The 20,694-nt window shown below is 40.5% G+C and overlaps 1 protein-coding gene across 3 annotated transcripts in view; it reads left to right on the forward strand.

Moving 5' to 3' along the window:
- The first annotated feature begins 1,459 nt into the window (after positions 1 to 1,459).
- Positions 1,460 to 20,694, forward strand: part of pcdh7b (protocadherin 7b) — a 391,309-nt gene continuing 372,074 nt past the window's right edge. For all 3 annotated transcript variants that reach the window (XM_059989008.1, XM_059989010.1, XM_059989009.1), the window contains exon 1: positions 1,460 to 5,060. In XM_059989008.1, coding sequence (XP_059844991.1) covers positions 1,935 to 5,060 — 3,126 coding nt within the window. In that variant the 5' untranslated portion in view covers positions 1,460 to 1,934. The remainder of the gene's footprint in view (positions 5,061 to 20,694) is intronic.

Raw genomic sequence — 20,694 nt, forward strand, 5'->3', positions numbered from 1 at the left:
TCAGACAAATATGAGCTTTTACTACCCCTGCTGTGTCTGTATAAAAGACGAATTTTAAAACCACGCATTCTTTGAAAGCGAAGGGGGTGCTTGTTATATTTTTAATCGAATATGCATACACACACATATATATTCTTCATAAATAGCAATCTACTTTCGAGAAGCTGCTTCAGACGGAAGACTAGTAATCGAATGCACGGCATGAGATAAAACAGGAAGAGTATGTGGAAAAATTTTAAAATGCCACTAATCTGCTCAAGAAGAAAATGACATTGAACTAAAACGAATAGAACTGCTGGAAAAAGGAAGCAAATGAGGGAAAAGATTGATGATGTAGAAAAAAGGAATCTCTGCATTTCCTGACCGTGCATCAGTTCCTTTTTACTCGTGTAGGTGACGCTACCTCAAATGAGTCAGAAAACTCTCACATTCACCCACACTCCAAGCGGGATGGCATACAAAAGAGGGAGGGAGCGAGAAATCGGAACTCTGCTGTTAACCTGAATCCACAGCCAACAGCGTGCAGATATAGGAGGGAAAGCGTCGGAATTGCAGATCTCCAGCCCGAGGGAGAGGACGTTATTGCTTCCACTCTGTTAGACTCCGATCCTTTGAGAAACATCGGCATTGGAGCCGGATTTGCGCTATAACCCTACAGCTACGCTCTGAATACAGAAGGGTGAATTGTACGGGGAAGGCAAGCCGAACTTCAACTGCAGGAATAGCAACGAACTACTCAGCAGAGCAAGACTAATCGAATAACAAGGACTTTTCCCCCTTTAAGTGGAGGATTCAGCACACAGAAAGGACTGCGTCAGAGAACCAAATACAGTTCAAGGGGTTGGAATCAGAAAACTTGCTCTTGTGAAAGTACGACAACCAAATCACTCTTTAATTGGTGAGGTTTTGTTTATTCGACTGCTCGGACTCAATCCAGAAGCCACTAGCGGACGCCGTTTGCCTTAAAAGATCCGCATCGTGAGATCAGCTCGCTCTCATTCGGATTTCTGATTTATCAGCCAGGATTTCCCAATCCATGTTCAATCCGGATGAATATCTGCATCTAGACGCATCTTGGCAGCTCACCCCCTTGTACCGTTTCCCTGGGCTGAATACGAATAAGAAAGTCATTAGCTGCAATCCTTATTCTGCTGGACTCCTTCCTGTCTAAATCTTCTTGAGCACGGAGAAAGACATTACGTTCACAGTAATTTTATAAACGCCCTTTCAACTTTCTGCCCGGGTTCCAGACCGCTTTCCGCTATTCAGTAGCTGTCTCCCGAGCCAGTCAGGAACGGGCGAAGAGGGAGGGCAGGGGAGGGAAAGGAAGGAGAGAAGAGAGTGTGAGGTAGAGAGAGAGAGAGAGAGAGAGAGAGAGAGAGAGAGAGGGAGAGAGGGGGGGGGGGAGAGAGGGGGGGAGAGAGAGAGAGAGAGAGAGAGAGAGAGGGAGGGAGAGAGAGAGAGAGAGAGAGAGAGAGGGAAGAGTGTGCAGAGAAAGGGAAAGACTGCAATAGCAAGGTTGGGGCACTCAGAGTGCTGCACACACAGTTCACAGTAACCACTAGCATGCAGGTAAAACACCACCAACTGCGGATGCAGGGCAAACTTGGAACAGCGTGAATGAAAAGGCACGTCCCAAGCACTAAAACGGATTCAGGTGACAATTTTTATTAAATGCTTCTCCTTTACTGCGTCGTTGTCCCGCAAACTGCATTCGTTTGACCGGAATAGAGAGAGTCAGTTTGAAGAAGAGGGATGTCAAAGCTAAAGCGGTGTTTCTGTGAGTCCCGATGCCGGTGAGTGTTTCCGCGGTTCACTTTATTGAGTGTTGCCGGACTGTTGAAACGGACAATAGGAACCGTGTTCAGTGCAATTAATCTGTGGAGGGAGAGTGGCGGTGGTGGTGGTGGTGGAGGGGGAAAATACTTGGAGAGATGAGTTTCAGTGTACCACTGGTGCTTTTGCTGCTGATCGCCGCCGTCCTGGTGAGCGCAAAGCAAGCGCTCCGCTACCGGATCACCGAGGAGGGAGCAGCCGACGTGCGGATCGGCAACGTGGCCAGCGACTTGGGCATCGTGGCGGGCTCGGGAGAGGTGACTTTCAGCCTGGAGTCCGGCTCCGAGTACTTTAAGATCGACAACATAACGGGCGAGCTGAGCACTACCGGCCGGCGCATCGACCGCGAGAAGCTGCCGCAGTGCCAGCGCATCTTCGACGCGAACGAGTGCTTCATCGACTTCGAAGTGTCAGTGATCGGTCCAGCGCAGAGCTGGGTCGACCTCCACGACGGCCAGGTGGTGGTGGACGATATCAACGACAACGCTCCCGCCTTCCCTTCGCCCGTGCTCACGCTGACCGTGGAGGAGAACCGGCCGGTGGGCACCCTCTACCTCCTGCCCACCGCCACTGACCGCGACTTCGGCACCAATGGCATAGAGCGGTACGAACTGCTGCAACTGCAGGACGAGAGTGGTCAGGCATCCAGGCGAGGGTTGGAACCGGCGCGGGGAGGCAGCGGCAAGGAGCTGGCTCCCGGCGGTGGTGGCGGGGCCAGCGACGACCCGGGGCCGGGCGGCAACAGCGTGTTTGAGCTCCAGGTGGCCGATACCCCCGACGGGGGCAAACAACCTCAACTGATCGTCAAGGGGGCTCTGGACAGGGAGCTGCGCGACTCCTACGAGCTGAGGCTGCGGGCGAGCGATGGCGGGCGGTCCCCTCGCTCCTCCAGCGCCCTGCTGAGGGTGCTCATCTCGGACGTGAATGACAACAGCCCACGCTTCGAGCGGCAGCTCTATGAGGCCAGGCTGCCAGAGAATAGCCCGGCGGGCAGCCGCATCTTACAGCTGCGAGCTGGCGATCCGGACACCGGGGTGAACGGTCAGGTGGAGTACGCTTTCGGCGGGGCGAGCGAAGCGGCCCGGCGGCTGCTGCGTTTGGACGAGAACAGCGGCTGGCTGAGTGTGCTGCGCCGGATCGACCGCGAGGAGGTGAGCCAGCTCCGCTTCGGCGTCCTGGCCCGCGACCGGGGCCAGCCCCCCCGCACGGACCGGGCCACCGTGCTGCTGGCCATTGGCGACCAGAATGACAATGCGCCGCTCGTTGACATCCGCAAAATCGGGCGCATCGTGGTGCGCGACGGCGCCGCCAGCGTGGCCGAGGACGTGCTGGTGGACACCCCGGTGGCTCTGGTGCAAGTGTCGGACCGCGACCAGGGCGAGAATGGCGCCGTGACCTGCACAGTGGTCGGAGACGTGCCATTCCAGCTGAGGCCGGCCAGCGAGACGGACACCGACCAGCAGCAGCAACAACAGCAACAGCAGCCGAGGAAGAAGAAGTACTTCCTGCACACTTCGGCCCCGCTGGACTACGAGTCGGTAAGGGAATACTCTGTTGTAATCGTGGCCGTGGACTCGGGCAGCCCCAGCTTGTCCAGCAACAACTCCCTGCTGGTTAGAGTGGCGGACGTCAACGACAACCCGCCCATCTTCCCGCGGGCCGTCTACCGGCTGTCCATCCCTGAGAATAACTTGCCCGGCGACCTGGTCGCCGCTGTAGTGGCCACTGACGCCGACGACGGCAAGAACGCCGAACTGGGCTACTCGCTGGACGCGGCGGCCGCCGGCGTTTTCTCCATCGACCCGGTCAAGGGCGCCATTCGAGCCAATCTGGTGCTCGACCGGGAACAGACTGAGCGGTACGAGTTCCGAGTGATGGCTCGGGACCGTGGCACCCCCTCCCTGCAGGGCAGCGCCACCGTGGTGGTCCAGGTGCAGGACACCAATGACAACGAGCCCCGCTTCATGCAGGACCTCTTCACTTTCTACGTGAAGGAGAACTTGCCGCCCAACAGCCCGGTCGGCATGGTGACTGTAATGGACGCCGACCAGGGCAAGAACGCCGAGATGAGTCTCTTCATTGAAGAGGACAACAACGTGTTCTCCATAGACAACGACACCGGTACCATCTACTCCACCGTCTCCTTCGACAGGGAGCAGCAGACCACCTACTCTTTCAAAGTGAAGGCCGTGGATGGAGGAGAGCCCCCGAAATCCTCCACGGCTATGATATCGCTATATGTCATGGATGATAATGACAATGCACCCACCATCACTTTCCCCAAAAACGCATCTTACACCTTGCTGCCTCCCTCCAGTAACTTAAGGACAGTAGTGGCCACAGTTCTGGCCACAGACAGTGACACTGGCATTAACGCTGACCTCAACTATAGCATTATTGGAGGAAACCCCTTTAAACTTTTTGAGATTGATTCCGCCAGTGGAGTCATCTCGTTGGTGGGGAAGCTAACTCAGAAGCACTATGGGTTACACCGGTTGGTGGTGCAGGTCAATGACAGTGGCCAGCCTTCCCAATACACCACTGCAATGGTCCATGTGTTTGTGAATGAGAGTGTTTCCAATGCTACCATAGTGGAAGCTCAGATAGCAAGGAGTCTTCGCACTTCCCTGAAACAAGATATTGCAGGTGACCCAAATTATGAGATGAGCAAGCAAAGACTCAGCATTGTTATTGGAGTTGTTGCTGGTGTCATGACAGTGATATTAATCATCTTAGTTGTGGTTTTGGCAAGATACTGTAGACCAAAAAAAAGCAAGAATGGATACGAGGCTGGCAAAAAAGACCCTGAAGACTTTTTCACACCCCAACAGCATGACAAGTCTAAGAAACCCAAAAAGGACAAAAAGAACAAAAAGGCCAAACAACCTCTGTACAGTAGCATTGTGACTGTGGAAGCATCAAAACCAAATGGACAGAGATATGACAGTGCGCATGAGAAGCTTACAGAGAGTCCTGGCATGGGATGTTATCACTCCATGAATGGTGGGCCAGGGAGTCCTGATCTCGGAAGGCATTACAAATCCAGCTCTCCATTGCCAACAGTTCAGCTTCACCCCCAGTCACCTACTGCAGGGAAGAAGCATCAGGCAGTGCAAGAACTCCCACCGGCCAATACTTTCGTAGGCACAGGAGATAACATCTCAATTGAATCAGATCATTGCTCGGAATACAGCTGTCAGACCAATAACAAGTACAGCAAGCAGGTAAGAAGCAATAATTACCAATATAATGTCTCAGTGCTCAGATGAAAGAAATCAAAATGCAGAATCTTGTTTTCATTTGTTGATATATGCAAATGTTTTAATGATGTATATGCTTTCATAATTGATTTCCATAAGCCTGTACTGTTACAAAATAGAATTAGAACTTAGTAAAATTTCAGATGAATTAATTTTTGAATAATTGAAATCCTACATTTATGCAGTTGAATCGATAAATGTGAAGGTAAAAATAACTAAACACTTTCAGGCAGTTGTAAGTGTGCTGTTTGGGGACTTCAGCTTGTGTAATGTCACTGTACTTAATTTCATTTTGTGCTTGGGTTTCTTCTCTTTTTCTGCCTCTTTATTCTCTCCAAGTCAAAGAGAATCAGTTCCTCACAGATCTAGTTTACATTGACAAATACACAAATGTACATTCATGTACTGCTATTCATCAGGTGCAAGGTAACCAAGTAAGAAAGAAAATTAATCTGTGGAGATTTCTTTAAATTGTTGGTATTTGGAACATTAAAATTTAATCATATCACAGTCATTGCTGGTAAAATTCAGGCAATATGGATGCCATTTTGAAAACAATCTCTAGGGAGTTCTCTTTACGTTTATAAACATGTCTGTCTTCACGTATTTATCATTATATAGATCAGCAAAGCTGATGCTTTAATAGCTATAGAACTGCAGCTCAGATATCCTGGGATGGAGACCATTTATAGTGGCATTCATGTGTTAGACCTTATTACCGTGTAAGCATTTAGGGAAGACATTTATTAGTTTAAATTACCAAAAATATCAAAGGTGTTGGTGATTGATACAATTTAACTACTTCATTAGGATCTGAGAATACTTATCTATGCTTAGTTTTCTATGAACTTTGTGGACACCATTAATCAAAGTTTCAATACTTTGTATAAAGTAGTTTGTAATGTACTATCATGTAGAAATATTTCTGTAACCTTGAAAGTTTTAAAATGATTTTGTTTTTCCACAGTTTTTTGGGAATGTTTGAAATCAGACCTTATTATAAGTTTTATATTGCCATTCGAGCATTTGTAGAATTCTAAATGTTCTTCTAAATACTTTAAAATAGAATTCTGACATTATTCTGATACTAATGCTTTTAAAGTTCTTAATGTTTTCAGAAGTTGAATTTTGTGACTTACTACTTTTTGTAAATATGTGTTGAATTGTAGGTCAGTCTCTCATATCAAACTACAGACAAAAAAATCTGAGCTTTGCTGCTCTTCTGGATTTGTTTCTTGTCTTTGGACTATGTCAGTTTTTTTGTTCCTTAGCCGCTGACTCCATTCAGTAACTGCAAAATGCCTAGAGCCTGAAGTAGACTGTTCAGAAAGTTGGTGTCATAGTTGACCTCAAAGTGAGTTCTGACCACAACCTGCTGGCAACACCAAGTCTACATAATTCTACCTCCAAAACATTGCCTGATCTGCCCTGCCTCAGTTCAGCTCTGCTAGAAATACTTGTCAGTGCCTTTGGTTACCTGTGAACTTGATGATTCTAACTGACTGCTAGCCAATATTAACATGTTCTATATTCTCCACAACCTCAAGAATATAAGTTCAGTTAAACCATCTCTCATTCTCATTAATCTACATTAGTTCCAATTTGCATAATGTCATAATTCTAAAATTCCCACCTTGTTTTCAGATCCCTACATGGCTTTACTCTCTTTATCTCCGTATTCTCCTTCAGTCCTGTGGCACTGGAATATCTGCACTTCTCCAATTCTGGCCTTCTATGTAGTCCTGGCTTTAGTTCACAATTGATGGTTGCTTTTCTGCAGCCAAGACTTTACAATCTGTAATTCTCTTGCTCAATCTCTTTGTTTCTCTATCTCTTCTTTCTCTTTGAAGATACTCCATAAGAGCCATTTCTTTGATCATACTTTTGGTCATTTGCCCTAATGTTCTCCTTTGACTCAGTTTCAAATGCAGCATGGTGGTCCTGCTGTGAAGTGCCTAGGGATGTTTATTAAGTTGGAATATGCTATACATGGAAGTAGTTGTTTGTTGCATTTATATAAAACCAGATGTCACAGTAGTTAAACTTTTTTTTATCAATTAGAAATTATGTTGAATGTAGAACTAATTAAATAGAAGTCATACTTTATAAAGCAGCCCTTTATACAAACACCAAAATTCAGTTGTATGACTAATCTGCATTCTCTATTTATTAATTTAATTTGTGGCAGGGCAATTGAGGTCAAAATAGCACCTTTGTATATTGAGTTTGATGTAAATCGTAGTCTTTCAATGCATGAATCTGTTGTGCATTATGTGTTTATTTCTCTGTTTTCATGTTAAGTAAATTTACTGTGGTGTTCTTATGGCAGAGACTTTCAAAATAAAAATAATGAAATGAGCTTTATGACAAGTGTGAGAAATTCTAATAACAATTCAAGTCTGTCTTATTTGTGTTTTGCATTGTAATGCCATATCAAAATGCTTTTAATTAAGGAAATAGATCTCTTTTAATTTGTATTCGTGAGTATATCCATATTTTTTGAAGTTTTGCAATACACAAGAAAAGCTTCTTGTCTACTGATCTTGCAGTGCACGTGTACAAATCTAGGCAGGGAATTTAACACCTTCTCAAAAAGAACTGGAAACTTCTTCACGAGTTTTAATGAGAACTTAGTTGTGAAACTGCAAAATGTGAAGTAAAAGACATATTATGTTCAACACAGAATTGCCACGTGCTGGAATATACTATACTGTCAATTATTCTCATGATCATTGTTAACTTAGGTAATGTACACAATAATGATACTGCGTAGAGCAGAGTGAACTTGGCACAGTGATAACTTAATGATAATAAATGCTAAAAATAATACTTCCTTCAAAATATATCTACTAAATGTTTACCTATAGTAGGAAAGCTTAAGATTCACAGATTAAACTTAAGATTGCTGCTCCAAGTGCAAATAAAGGGGATTGGAGATGGATGCTTGTGCAGGAAATGATAGGAAAAAAAGTTTACCTACAGGAAGTGATGTTAATATACAACAAACTGCACCTCTAAAGGCCAGAACTCTCCCTGCCTTGCACCCATGGGATGTCAACTTTACTACTGCAACTCAAAGTCAGATAATCATTTCATTAAACCATTGGCAAATGAAAGACAGTCTCAGAGGCTGATCTTGAAAACAGTCTTACAACACAATTTTTAAATGCTCCCATTTCAAAAATGTCAGCCTTGATGACATAGATGCTCATTGTAATGTCTGATGAGCAGAGTAGTGACACAGTGCTCACCCAGAATGATGACTGGGCGAGGTACCTCTGAATTGAGTTGTGCCATCTTAATACATCCTCCAACTCCCAATAGCCTCTCAGAGTCAAGAAAGCGACAGAGTTCGCCAGGGTAACTTGGGCTTGAGGAGTTTCCTGCTTTGTGATGCACTGCACTTCCTCTCCATACACCTGTCTTTGACCACAAAGCAAGATTCTAATCTTTGCCTGATTTTGTTGCACTGTGGTGAGAGGTTGCTTCCAAGTGTGCCAAATACAACAGAGGCTGTCTTTGGGTACTCTGACAATCTTCTCTTTCCTATACCTTCTCTTACAGGGTTTGAAAGGACTTCCATTCTGAAGGATATTGGTCTTAGATGCTGACAGTGAGCTGAGGAGAACCATGAAGGCAGATCTTACCCACTGTGACCCAACCCAGGTCCAGTTGTTGGGCATAAGGTGCATCACATTGTGCTGCTCACATACAGTGCCTTATGTGCACAGATTGTATCTCTGCCAAGCAACAGGAGAATCTCAGCAGAAGAGTCAAGTGGGGGAACCTTGTCAGTTATGTCTTTAAGGTGTGAATGTCTGGGTGCAGCTTCAGGAGTTGGGATTTCATCCCTTTTGTTGTGAATATGATCACAGTCAATGAGGGTTGGCAAGGGTAAGAAGACCTTCCATCAAGAACAAATCCACTTGCTCTTCCTGCAGCAACTGCTGATGTTGCTGGGTGTACCTAGAGTGTATGAGGAAGTTGCTACGTTTGACGGATGCTCATCTGCGCTTGTGCTAGAACCGATTAAGGTGCTGGCCCTCAATTTACAGCTGTACCTGGGTCTAATACTAATGAAGTGACAATGGATTCTTGGCTTATTTTCCTGGATTCCACTGGTGCTTGCTGCACCATGTGTCAATCTGTGTTCTGCAATATATTGTTACTGTTTCTCCAGTTCCCTTTGCTTTCCTTCTCGGGTTTTCCACCACTGCTTTCTGCATGACTGCCTTGTCCTTATTCGGACTGACCCTGCCTCACGGCTTCTCTGGCCAGTTTCAGTATCTCACAGAAACTATTGTCCAATGGTGATTTATTACCGCAGCCTGGTGCAATGAGTGAGGGCTGTGCAGGTGGTTTTGTGGTAGCTTCTACTGAAAGGTGAGCCACTGATGCATTTGGTGCATTGTTCTGCACTTGTCTGCTCTAATTAAGTGGGGAACACTCCACCCATGTGTTTCCAATTTGGTGACCTTGGGTACTTTTGAAATTCTGCTTTAAATGGAGGTTCCTCTTTGGGGTTGAATCTGAAGCAGAGGATGTAAATTAAGGAGGAGGACTGGGTAAAAATTTGATCTGGAGCATGACAGGAAGCTGGTTCCTATCTTTTTAAGGAGCTCAAGATGGTGCTGGTGAACCACGCCGATATGTTGCAGGCTTCAAATGTTGAACTTTGAACTGTGCTGCTATGATTTCATTCAACCATGTCATATTAGAAGGCTAGCACACACGATGTCTGTATTTGCTTTCTCCATTTGCGTTTCGACTTCACGTTTATTATACCTTGCTCTTATTCTTGCCACTTCATTTGTGGTGCAGGCTTGTGCTGCAAGTATGCTAATTGTGGTTTGCTTGAGCATCACAAAAACCCACACTCTGACCTGATCGGCGGTCAACTTTGCCCCGGTCAGAAACTGACATTGTAGCGTATGGCATTCAGATCTGTAACCAGTCCGCAGGTGATGTCTTTGAAGATGGGTGATGTCTTTTCACTCTTTTGCCTTTGCATTGCTTGTGTACATATCTCAGCAGGGGGTTAAGCACTTTCTCAAAAATCACCTGCGATGGATGCCTTTAGTATTTTTAATGAGAACTTGTCAAACTGCAGAAAGTAAAAGAAATATTAAATTCAGTACAGAATCATTCCACTCTGGATATACTAATACTATTGATTATATTCACAATCAGTGTTATGCAAGGTCATACACACACGCAACATTCCATAACTCTGCTATGCAGATCAGAGTGATACTCATACAATACAAACTGCACCTCTGGAGGCCAGAGCAGTATGAGTTTTCTTATTAGATGACTTTGAAGATAGTAATCATCTTACTATCATCATACAACGGGTTTATTTGTTAGTTGGTTTTCTTAAGGCCAAAGCTTAAGCCAAAGTATCTGTTCCAAATAGATTGAAAATTTAATGCAGTTATATTGCCAGACAAAAACATCAAATAAACTTTTGACTATATATATTCTTTGAGCTACTAAGTAACATTTTGGAAATTTACCTTAGACATAAAGATAAATAAGAAAATCATCCAATCAGACAATTTAGGTAGGTGATCATTCTTGTCGTTAGATGGGTATTTCATTGGATATAAATAAAGTAATTTAATTAGTTGAAATTCTGCTATTGTATATAAGAATAGTTATACTCTCACTTTCTCTGAATTGATTAACATGATATACTCTTTTAGTTGAACCAAAGTTGATTCATATCTAAATGGAACTTTAACTTCAGTTGTTTTTTTAAATTTCTATTGCAGTGAGGAAATGACTAATGTAAAAAGTAAATGATTGGTGATGAGATGTAAGTTTAGGGTGACAGACATGCTCCTGTGGAGCTCTTGCTTCAATTTATATCAATGTACAGTATACCATATTTTGAAAAAGAATGTAAGTTTAAGGAGTGTCTTTTTTCTTGCCATTTATTCAGTGAATTATGGCTGTAGTCAGTACCGTATACAGTAAACGTAATCATTATGTGTTTTGAGTACGCTACTTCCAACAAGGCTCCTACAAGTTTGCCCAGTGGTGATGAAGTAAAAGAAAAGTTAATTTTTAAACTTTTGCTTAAATACTCACAGGCACTATCAGGAACTTACATATAGGAATTTAAAAATACACTATTAGAACATTAAAGAAAACTGTGTAGAAGCCTTGAAATGCATAACTCTTGGAAGTTACATGTCTACTGACTGAAGAATTGTGTTCAATAAAACTTAAGTTGAATAAAAGTGAGTAGACAATATAGCTTTATTTTATTAGTTCACTATTTGTTCTGCAAATTAATTGCAGTTGTATGTGGATTTGAGCTTTCAATTAACTGTATTATCACTGTGGATCTCATTGAAATCAGCAACACAGTGTTCTGTATATTTCAGTATTGGCTAAGTCTTTTATTGCTTTGGGAAGCAAATGACTACATGGCCAACATCTGCACTGTTGGAGTTATAATATGGTGACTCGGCTCTGCTGCATAAGTTATATTGTGTTTGTGTGCCTAACAACAAACTCCTGAAGTATTCACTCTATTCTGAGCTCTGTTATGGGAAGAGCTAATCAAAGGTTTTAAAGGTACATTTAATGTCAGAGCAATGTATACAATATACATCCTGAAATGCTTTTTCTTTGCAACCATCCACAAAAACAGAGAAGTGGAAGTGCCCCGAAAGAATGAATGACAGTTAAGTGTTAGAACCAGGTAGAGGAGATAATTCAAGCTTGTTATCAGAGCATCTTTGAAGAATTATAACCAACCCATCGATTTCTGGGAATCCCTAAACCATGACCAATAAGTATAGAGAAAGAATATTCAGGATGGTTTTGTGAACCAGGACCATACATTGAGATGATACAGAAACCCAGTATAAAGGAAGGAAGGAGAACACTAATTCACTGACTCTTCAACCACTTGGCACACAAGGAACTTCCTGCGTTATTTGTAGAAGAATCTGTAATTCTTACCTTGGACTCATCAATCAGCTCAGAGCCAACACAATCAGTGTAGAAGTAGTCATCCTTGATCCAAGTGCTTGCCTACGAAGAATAATAAGATAATGATGAAGAAGAAGTTTTTCTGCATGTCCTTGGGTCAATGTGGTGAGTTTTGATTTAATGCTGGAGACTGTCTTATTTGAGTAACAAACAAATAGGCAAATTCAAACATTGAAGTTTTGTCACTGAGGATTATATGCCACCTAGCTGCAAAACAAGTATGATAAAAATTTAATGGAGAGCATTTAACATCTTTCTAATTCAGCTATTGTTGGAGGTAATGACAAGCTACATGACATACATGACAAATAGATGGCAATTTAGAATAATGCCTAAAATATTAATTATTTGAATACACTTTGCCCAAGTTGAAGCTGAGTTATAAATGTTTCCTTATGAACTACACTTTTAGAATTCCTTCTGTTAGATTAATATACCATTCCGGTCAATAAAGGGGGTCAGTTCAGGTGACCCCCGCCACCTCCACCAGCTTAGGGATGAAAAAGTTACTTAGAATCTGATCTTGTCATGCCCCATCCATCGTTGAAGAACATGTCTGAAAATCTGTTCTGTAAGCTTCCATTTTCAGAATCCAGAAACTTGCCCAGATGGCAGCCATTTGTTTGAAAGAAAGAAGTGTATTGGCAGCTTTACATTTCTCAACAACAATCAATGTCAGTGTTTAGTTTCCAATTTTTTCTTTATCTTTGGTTCTTTGTTTCTCTGGTTATATTTCTGGTCCTTGATTTGCATTTTCATTTGCTTTTTAATTTTTCTGCTTCTGTCCATTAGTTTTTGTTAATTTCTGATCCCTTAATTTATAGCCAAAAATCAGCTTTAATTTTGATTCCATTTACTTGTATTAGAATATACAATAAGAGTGACCTGAATAAATTTGAGGAAGCTGTTTAACCTTCCAAATGACTCTAATTAAAGAAAAATGTTTTGTGTAATATACTGTATGTTCTTTTTGTTTTATCACATTGAATTCCTGTACTTTTACTTAACAAAGGTAGCATTTTACATAATGCTGAGCATTTAAGGAAAGCAAAGTTTATAGAATATTGATTTGACATTCTTCACTACTTTATAAACAGTGTAATAATAAGTAGATGTTGTACATAGGATAAATTAATTGTGGCTCTTTTAAAGCAGGAAGTAGTAAAATTTGCTCATGTTTTCTAATAAAGTAATATGTATACTATGTATTTCCAGAATATTAAACTGAACCAATTAGATCTATATTGCAACAAAGACTAAATAACATCCTCATTAATTTAAATAATTCTTGAAATACTGGGTTGTTCATTTCTAGGAATGTATAAATCAAGAATGTCAAAATAATATAAGAAGTAGGAAGAGTTTCATTCATCCTGTTTAATAATTTGTTGTTAGAGTCATCTTTAAGAAGAAAAATGTACCAACTTGTACCAATTTTTAAAGAATAGAAGATTCTCTATTTTTTAAAATTATATGACAGAAAAGTTATAATTAAAGTATATTTTCTGGAGGAAATTGCTTGGAACTATTATTTGATGATGGGAAAATGTCTTGGGAATATCGTTGCTAAGGTTATATTGCTGGTGGCATTTTCTTTTGTCAGATGTGGAGAGTATAGTGAAAAGGGGGCTTGCTATTGCAGACTTGAATCAGAGTACCATCTTGCCAACAGGTGGCGTCACATTATTATAATTGGTACTGTTACACACTTCTCTAGTTAACAAAACCTGTTTCAATAGCTTACTTTAAAGACAAGCCTTTAGTTCACAGTAGGCTATATTTCTGTGCCTTACAGTTTTTGATAAGCTAACTTTTCTTTCAAGTCTTCTCAGCTTGTAGAATTTAACCACTCGTAGAAGTCTGAATGTAATACTTAACTCAGGGATTTAGTTGGCACCTATAAATCCACTCCCCCTCCCTAATTTTACAGCAATGTTGTCTGTTACTGTTATTCATAATGCTTTTGTTACTGTGGTAGTAAGGCAGTGTGAAGTATAAATAGATATGTAAAGGTTCTTGCTCTCGACATTCGATCTGATAATAAGCATATTTTTCTATTGATTTAATGTGAGTCACTGTCTCACTTGTCTCTGGTTTTAAGAGTCCATGCGTCAGGAGTTATAGATGGAGAAAAGGATTTCAGTATCATAATACGATATAATGCTATTTATAATTAAACTATTGTGGAATATCACAAGATGAGTGCTGGACTTCACCTATTTCAAGTACAAGTTTCATTGTCATTCAACCATACATGCATGTCCATGAATACAGCCAAATGAAAGAGCATGCCTCTGAGACCAAGGTGCAAAACAAAGTACAAGCAGTTATACACGGCATAAGGCACATGCGGCATATTTAAGACAGCAGTAAACATACAGTCACACAAAAACATATAATATAGCCCAAGATCCTGAGTGTCACGCTCTGTAGATTAATGGTGCAGCATTAATGGATGTGGTCAGCAGCATCATACATTAGTGCACCCACAGATGAGCACAGTTAAGCTTGTCCTGCTCTGAATGAACACTGGAGGGCAGCACTTACAGGAGGGAGCCAGCCCCCAACCCCGCATGGACTCCAGCACACCCGCTGTACCTCTGCTGTCTCCCATGCTGCCTCCGGCATGTCTCTCCTGGATGGCTGCAACAGACGACCCCATGCCTTGCGGTCCTAGTCCACACTACAACCAAGGGCATGCAGCTCTCTCGTCACAGTCTCATCAGTGAACCAGTATTCTACATTGCCAATGTCCAACAGGATCTTGCATCCTCAAGAAAAGTGTTCAAAACAATCACTCAGTCCATTTGTTAGACTTCACACCGCCTTTGTGCAACAACTCCAAAGCCTTCCTTTTGCAGGCAGCAGCACTGTTCACACCAAGTCCAGTTCTTCCACTATCAGTAACTCGGTAGTGGGGTAGATTTGCAGTACTTAATGTTCTTGATAACCAGCAGTGTCGTGCGATCATAACAAAGACATAAAGGATGAACAGTTATACCTTAGGTTGAACCAGAGTGGTTGTGTGACCATGCATGCCGCCATCTTACTGGATTGTACCTATAACAAAGGACCAAGTTTCTGATGATGCAGACAAATTTAAAGAAGGGTATACATAACCTATAAGCAGGTAGGTTAACTTAAGGGGCAAGAAGTTGGCAGGTAGAGTACAATATGAGAAAAAGTGAGGTTATTTAACTCCAGGCTGCAAAATGTTGTGGTATAATGGAATCGGTAAGTCTTTGCATGAATCTGAACAAATCAGCGTATTTTAAAGAAGTAATTTTGAAGACTAATGGTTTTGTTGACCTTTACTGGAGGAAGTATAAAGGTAGGGAAGTTTTGTTGCAACTTTACAGGGAGCATGTGAGTCCATATCTGCAGTGCAGAATGGTTTCTATATTTTAAAAATGATATGCAGCATTTGCATTTTTATATTCATTCTGAGCTAGCATTTAATTTGCTCATGAGAAGGTGGTGGTGAACTGCTTTCTTGAACCACTTTCCTGAGGTGTGGGTATAGCCTTCATGCCTTAAAGAGGCAGTTCCAGGATTTCATAAGCAATGTTGAAGAAGCGGTGATATATTTTCAAATGATGATGACATGTGACTTGGAGGACAATCTCCAGATAGTGCTTGTCCCAAGCTTTTGCTGCCTTTGCCCTTCTGGTTGGCAGAAGTTGTGGATTTAGAGGGCACTGTCTAAACAGTCTTGATGAGTTGCTGCGGTGTATCCAGTGGATGGAACAAAATGCTGCAGTTTTGTACTGGTGGTGAAGTGAGTGAAATGAAGGCATTGACATTTGAAGGGAGGTTGATTTGAATAAATTTACAGCCATTAAAGCTTAGAAAAAACATAAGATTTCAGGGAGCATTGACACAGTAGGTGGTGAGAGAATGTTCTGTTTCGTGGGGTTATTTAGAACTGGAGGCTCAGTTTCAGAATAAGGGGTAACACATTTAAGATAACTATGAGTAGCAATTCTTTTTAGGGATTTTAAATCTTTGGATTTTTTTTTACCTCACTGAGGTAAAGGCAGTCAAGGCACAGACATTGACATTACAAAGGAGCTGTGAACTATGGGGAGAGGACAGGAAAGTAGCTTAAATCATTATCTTATTGAATGATAGAACAGGTTCGTGAGGCAAACTGACTGATCTATTCCTTTTCCTTTTTTTATGTTTTGATAGTCTATTGTTTGTAAATTAAAAGATGGCAATGTTTACCTGTGTTTGGAGTGTAACTTCCTGTCCTCATGGACATTAATTCACTCAAGTGCAAGAAAAAAAATTGTTAACTAAGGATATTGAAAAGAATTCTGAACTGTCATTGAATCATTTTTTCATTAATGACATAAACAGAACAAGAAACTTTGTTTGTATTCTTTTCACTTTTACCTCTATACAAAGCAGTTTTTTTTACTCATACTGCAATTAAGTATTAAGAATCATCAGAAGACAAGGCAAAAATAAACTTGTGTAGGCAAATGGAACCATGCTGCTATCTGTGCTATTTCAGTTAATTTATTGGCACATAAATTGAAAATAATTCCATCCTTCTAATGTTTTCAAAACACAACCTTCATCCTTCCTCTCTTTATACACCTACCTCTTTCTCCCTCCATCTCTTTGTCCCACTCCTTCCCACTCTCCCTCCCTCTTTGCCCCCCCCACACTCCTGCCTCTTTCTTTTTTTTCCTCTCTCACTGCTATGCCAAAAATGTTTGAGCACAGATAAAGATGAGTAGAATAAAACTTTACAGGATCATAAATTTAACTTATTTTGGTCAGAACTCCTTACTGCCCTCGTGTTCCTATTTGCCAAGTAGATGATTTTTCAGACTTTTGAATATCTACCTCATAACTGCTCCAAGCCTCTGAAATTCTCTTGTTATCTGCACCTCATTTCCGGTATGTCCATACTCCATGCAGTTGTATGTACTTGTGATGTGTTCTGTAATGTTTGATGATTTTGTTCCATTTTATATGTCTTTAAGGACACTTGAAATCACTAACCTTCTTCCTGATGTGTTCCTTTCTTCAAGAAAGATAATTGGGATAATTCTGGGAATTATGGACCAGTACATCTTGCATTAGTGGTGGAGAGGATTCTTAGAGGTAGGGTTTATGAGCATTTGAAGAAGTATGGTCTGTTTAGGATTAGTTAGCATGGCAGTGAGGGCAAGTCCTTTCTCATGAGCCTGCTTGATTTCTTTTTGAGAAAGGACAAAACAGATTGAAGGTAGAGCGGTGGATGAGGTGTGTGTGGATTTAAGTAAGACATTAAACAAGGTTCCCCATGATAGACTTAGGTAGAAAGTCAGGAGGCATTAAATCCGGGGAAAGTTGGCTGACTGAATTCAGAAATGAGTTGCCAACAGGAGGCAGATTGTGATAGTGTTCTGCCAGATATCGGTGACTAGTGGTGTTCCATAGGGATTTGTTCTGGGACCCTTGCTTTTATGATTTTTGTAAGTGGCTGAGATAAGGGTGAGTTAGTAAGTTTAGTGATGATGCTAAGGCTGGTGGTGTTGTAGATAATGTAGAAGGTTATATATTACAATGGGACATTGATAGAATCCAGAGCTGGACTGAGAAGTGGCAAATGGAGATCAATCCTGAGAAATATGAGGGAGGGAAGAGCTTTATGCTGACCAACATCATGGTCTGAGGGGCCTACGCAGTGCCCTTCATACTGTTCTCGTATTGTTCTATGTTTTATTTTCTGTTGCAGACTGAAGCTCAGAACTTCAGTTTCATCATCCCCTTTCTTTTCTCCAAGGCTAATAATTTCTACTGATCTTCACTATTGGAATACAAAAGATCAAATGTTGTCTGTGGGGGCTCTCTTGACATTTGTTGTATCATTTTTCCCCCATCTTTGGGTCTCTGGATACACCATCTCTTGAGGATGACTTCGATAGGGTATCTCAGGGAAGAACTAATGGAATTTGAGGCTCATTTTGACTAAACAATATAGTGATAAATTTCAAACCTCGTGGCAGGAAAAATAATGTTTATACAACAGCATTGACCTTAGTATTTCTAGCATTGATTAATAAAAAACAATGTTATTTGTAAATCTTACTTAATCATTTTTGGAGCCCTTGTAGTTTCGCAGAAAATGCTGAAAAGACAGATATTCCATGGTAATGATCATTGAGTATCAATAGTTCTATTCCTCATTACAATGTTTTTACATTTGCTGGATGAAACTTAAATACTCAACTCCAAATTTAAGAGATTTGTTTGTATATGGATGCATTGAAAGGGATCAGTCCCTCTGCTTAGTTATTAATGTTGATCTTAAAAAAAAACTTAAAGAATAGCTGAACTGCTTGAAATGCAATATTAGTTTGAGGAACAGCTGCTATTATTTGCTTAGCTGAAGTGAATGACTTTCTGTGACATTACCAGAAAGCAATGAATGGATTGACTCCTATTATGACATTGTTGTCTTAGCAGGCAATGTATACTGCATGAGATCAATCTTCTTGTGTATGGATTAGATCATTTTATTTAATGAACTCATCTAATTTAAATTTCAAACATCATACCAATGTTCTCTTTGGAATCAGTTTGGTTCCACAGCTTTAAACAAGTCACAGGGACATAGTTTGAGAAATAAATTCCAGCTGGATGCAGATATATACAGTTTGTATGTAAGTTTATTAGTCATCTGACTAAATGTACAGTAGTTGTATTATTATGAATGTGCTGTAGAACATTATAGTTATAGCTGATAATCTACACATTTGGCTTAGCTTCATTTTTGGGAGCATCCGGATAAAGGTGAAATCTGTGGAATATATTCATAAAAGCTCCAACACCTGAAGTGTATGCAGCACAGTTGGACATCAACTTCCGTTATTCTGTTCCACTCACTTAAATCAATTTTTTTTAAAATTAGGAACTGATAATATTAACATTTCCACAAAAGTAAGTTGCACCGAGTGACGTGCAGTTCTATTTTGGATGTAGGAGTGAACAGAAATTAACTTGCATCAAAGACCAACAATTATTGTTTGATAATGTTTACAGGCACAAGTTGCTGAAATTATATCTGGAAATTGAAATATTGGAATAAAGTTGTACCTTAGAAAACTGTAACAAACACTCTGCCTTTAACACAATTATGCAGAAATTGTACAGTGTATATTTACATAATTGCACTTTACTATTATTTGCTGTGTCATAATTTTATAGTTTATGTTATTATATTTTCCTACATATGTAACAATTCTAAACTGAATTCCACAATATGTACATATTTGGCACTTCTCTTCGATGTCAATATTTGCAGATTGTCTTGAAATGTTCTCTTGAAATAAGTTGTTGGAAATTTTGCATTATGTTTAATGCTATTGCACAAGCTTTGACAATATTTTGGAGTTTCTTCTCCCCAGGCATGCCCAAATTCAACTTCAGAAATTTTCACTATTTTGATTAAAAATTCTTGATAACTGTGGATTTTAAACTTCAAAATAGATCGATATCACTGCTCAGCTTGATGCTGTAAGATAAAAGTTAGCACCAATGTGTACCTTGTTTGGTTTCAGCAGCTTTCATCAGTTGTAATTACAGTGGCATGCAGGAAAAGGGTAATGATCATTATTTTGATTGTGGGTTTCAAAATGATTTGTGAATCATTTAAACTCCTCTGATACTTTTCTGGAAGCTTTTAATTTGTATTGCATGTGGAGATGAGTCAACTTCCTGACACACGCAATTTAGCCTTTGTAAATTTTGAAGCAAAATATTTCCAAGATATTGATAACTCAAAACATAAAGTTTACTGATTGCTTCAGTAAGTAGACTTTTAAAATTTTACTAGGTGGTTCATGTTTCTACATTTTGTAGGATGATTAAAAATTCTGCAGTTGAATTAAAATTAGGAATGTTAAAATCCTTCAAGGGTAGATTATTTGGTAATTTCATTTGTGAACATTTGATCTTTTCCTTCTTACTGTTATAGATCCATTTTTCCATGCCCAATGCTATTTCTGGGTCCTTCCTTTTCTGTGAGTGTTTTTTTTTCCTTAAGTCAATTGTCTTGTCTCCCTATTTTCTCTCAATCACTGTTTCAAATTTTTATTCCCTTTTTGTTCTTTCCTCTCATTATTTCTGATTGTTTACAAACTCTGTCCTTGGCTATTCCAAATTTACTTCTTCCCTTACTCTTATTTTCTATTTGCCCTATTAGCTGATTATATTTTCCCATCTGACACAGATCCAGAAACATGAGGCATGTATGTATGTTTTCACTTTTGGGGGACTTAATGTTTTCAATGCCAGATTATCAAAAATAATTGAGGTTCAGTTAGTGTTGTACATTGTACTGAGTCATTGATATCAACAATATATACTTAAATCAGCAGCTGAGTGCTCAGGAGGATTATGGGTTAGTTAATCCCTGATAAAGTGTGTAATACCAATTTTGAAAAAAAAAGTAAAATAATGTGTTGGTTTGACACATAAAATTTGAATACCAGACCGATTCACTATATAGTCTGATGCTGTAAGTTAAGATTTGTAACAGAATCGGCACCAATATGTGCACTGTTTGGTTTCATCAGCTATCAGTATCATGTAA

Source organism: Hypanus sabinus, chromosome 14 (genome assembly GCF_030144855.1).
Source record: "Hypanus sabinus isolate sHypSab1 chromosome 14, sHypSab1.hap1, whole genome shotgun sequence".
In the NCBI taxonomy this organism is placed as follows: domain Eukaryota; kingdom Metazoa; phylum Chordata; class Chondrichthyes; order Myliobatiformes; family Dasyatidae; genus Hypanus; species Hypanus sabinus.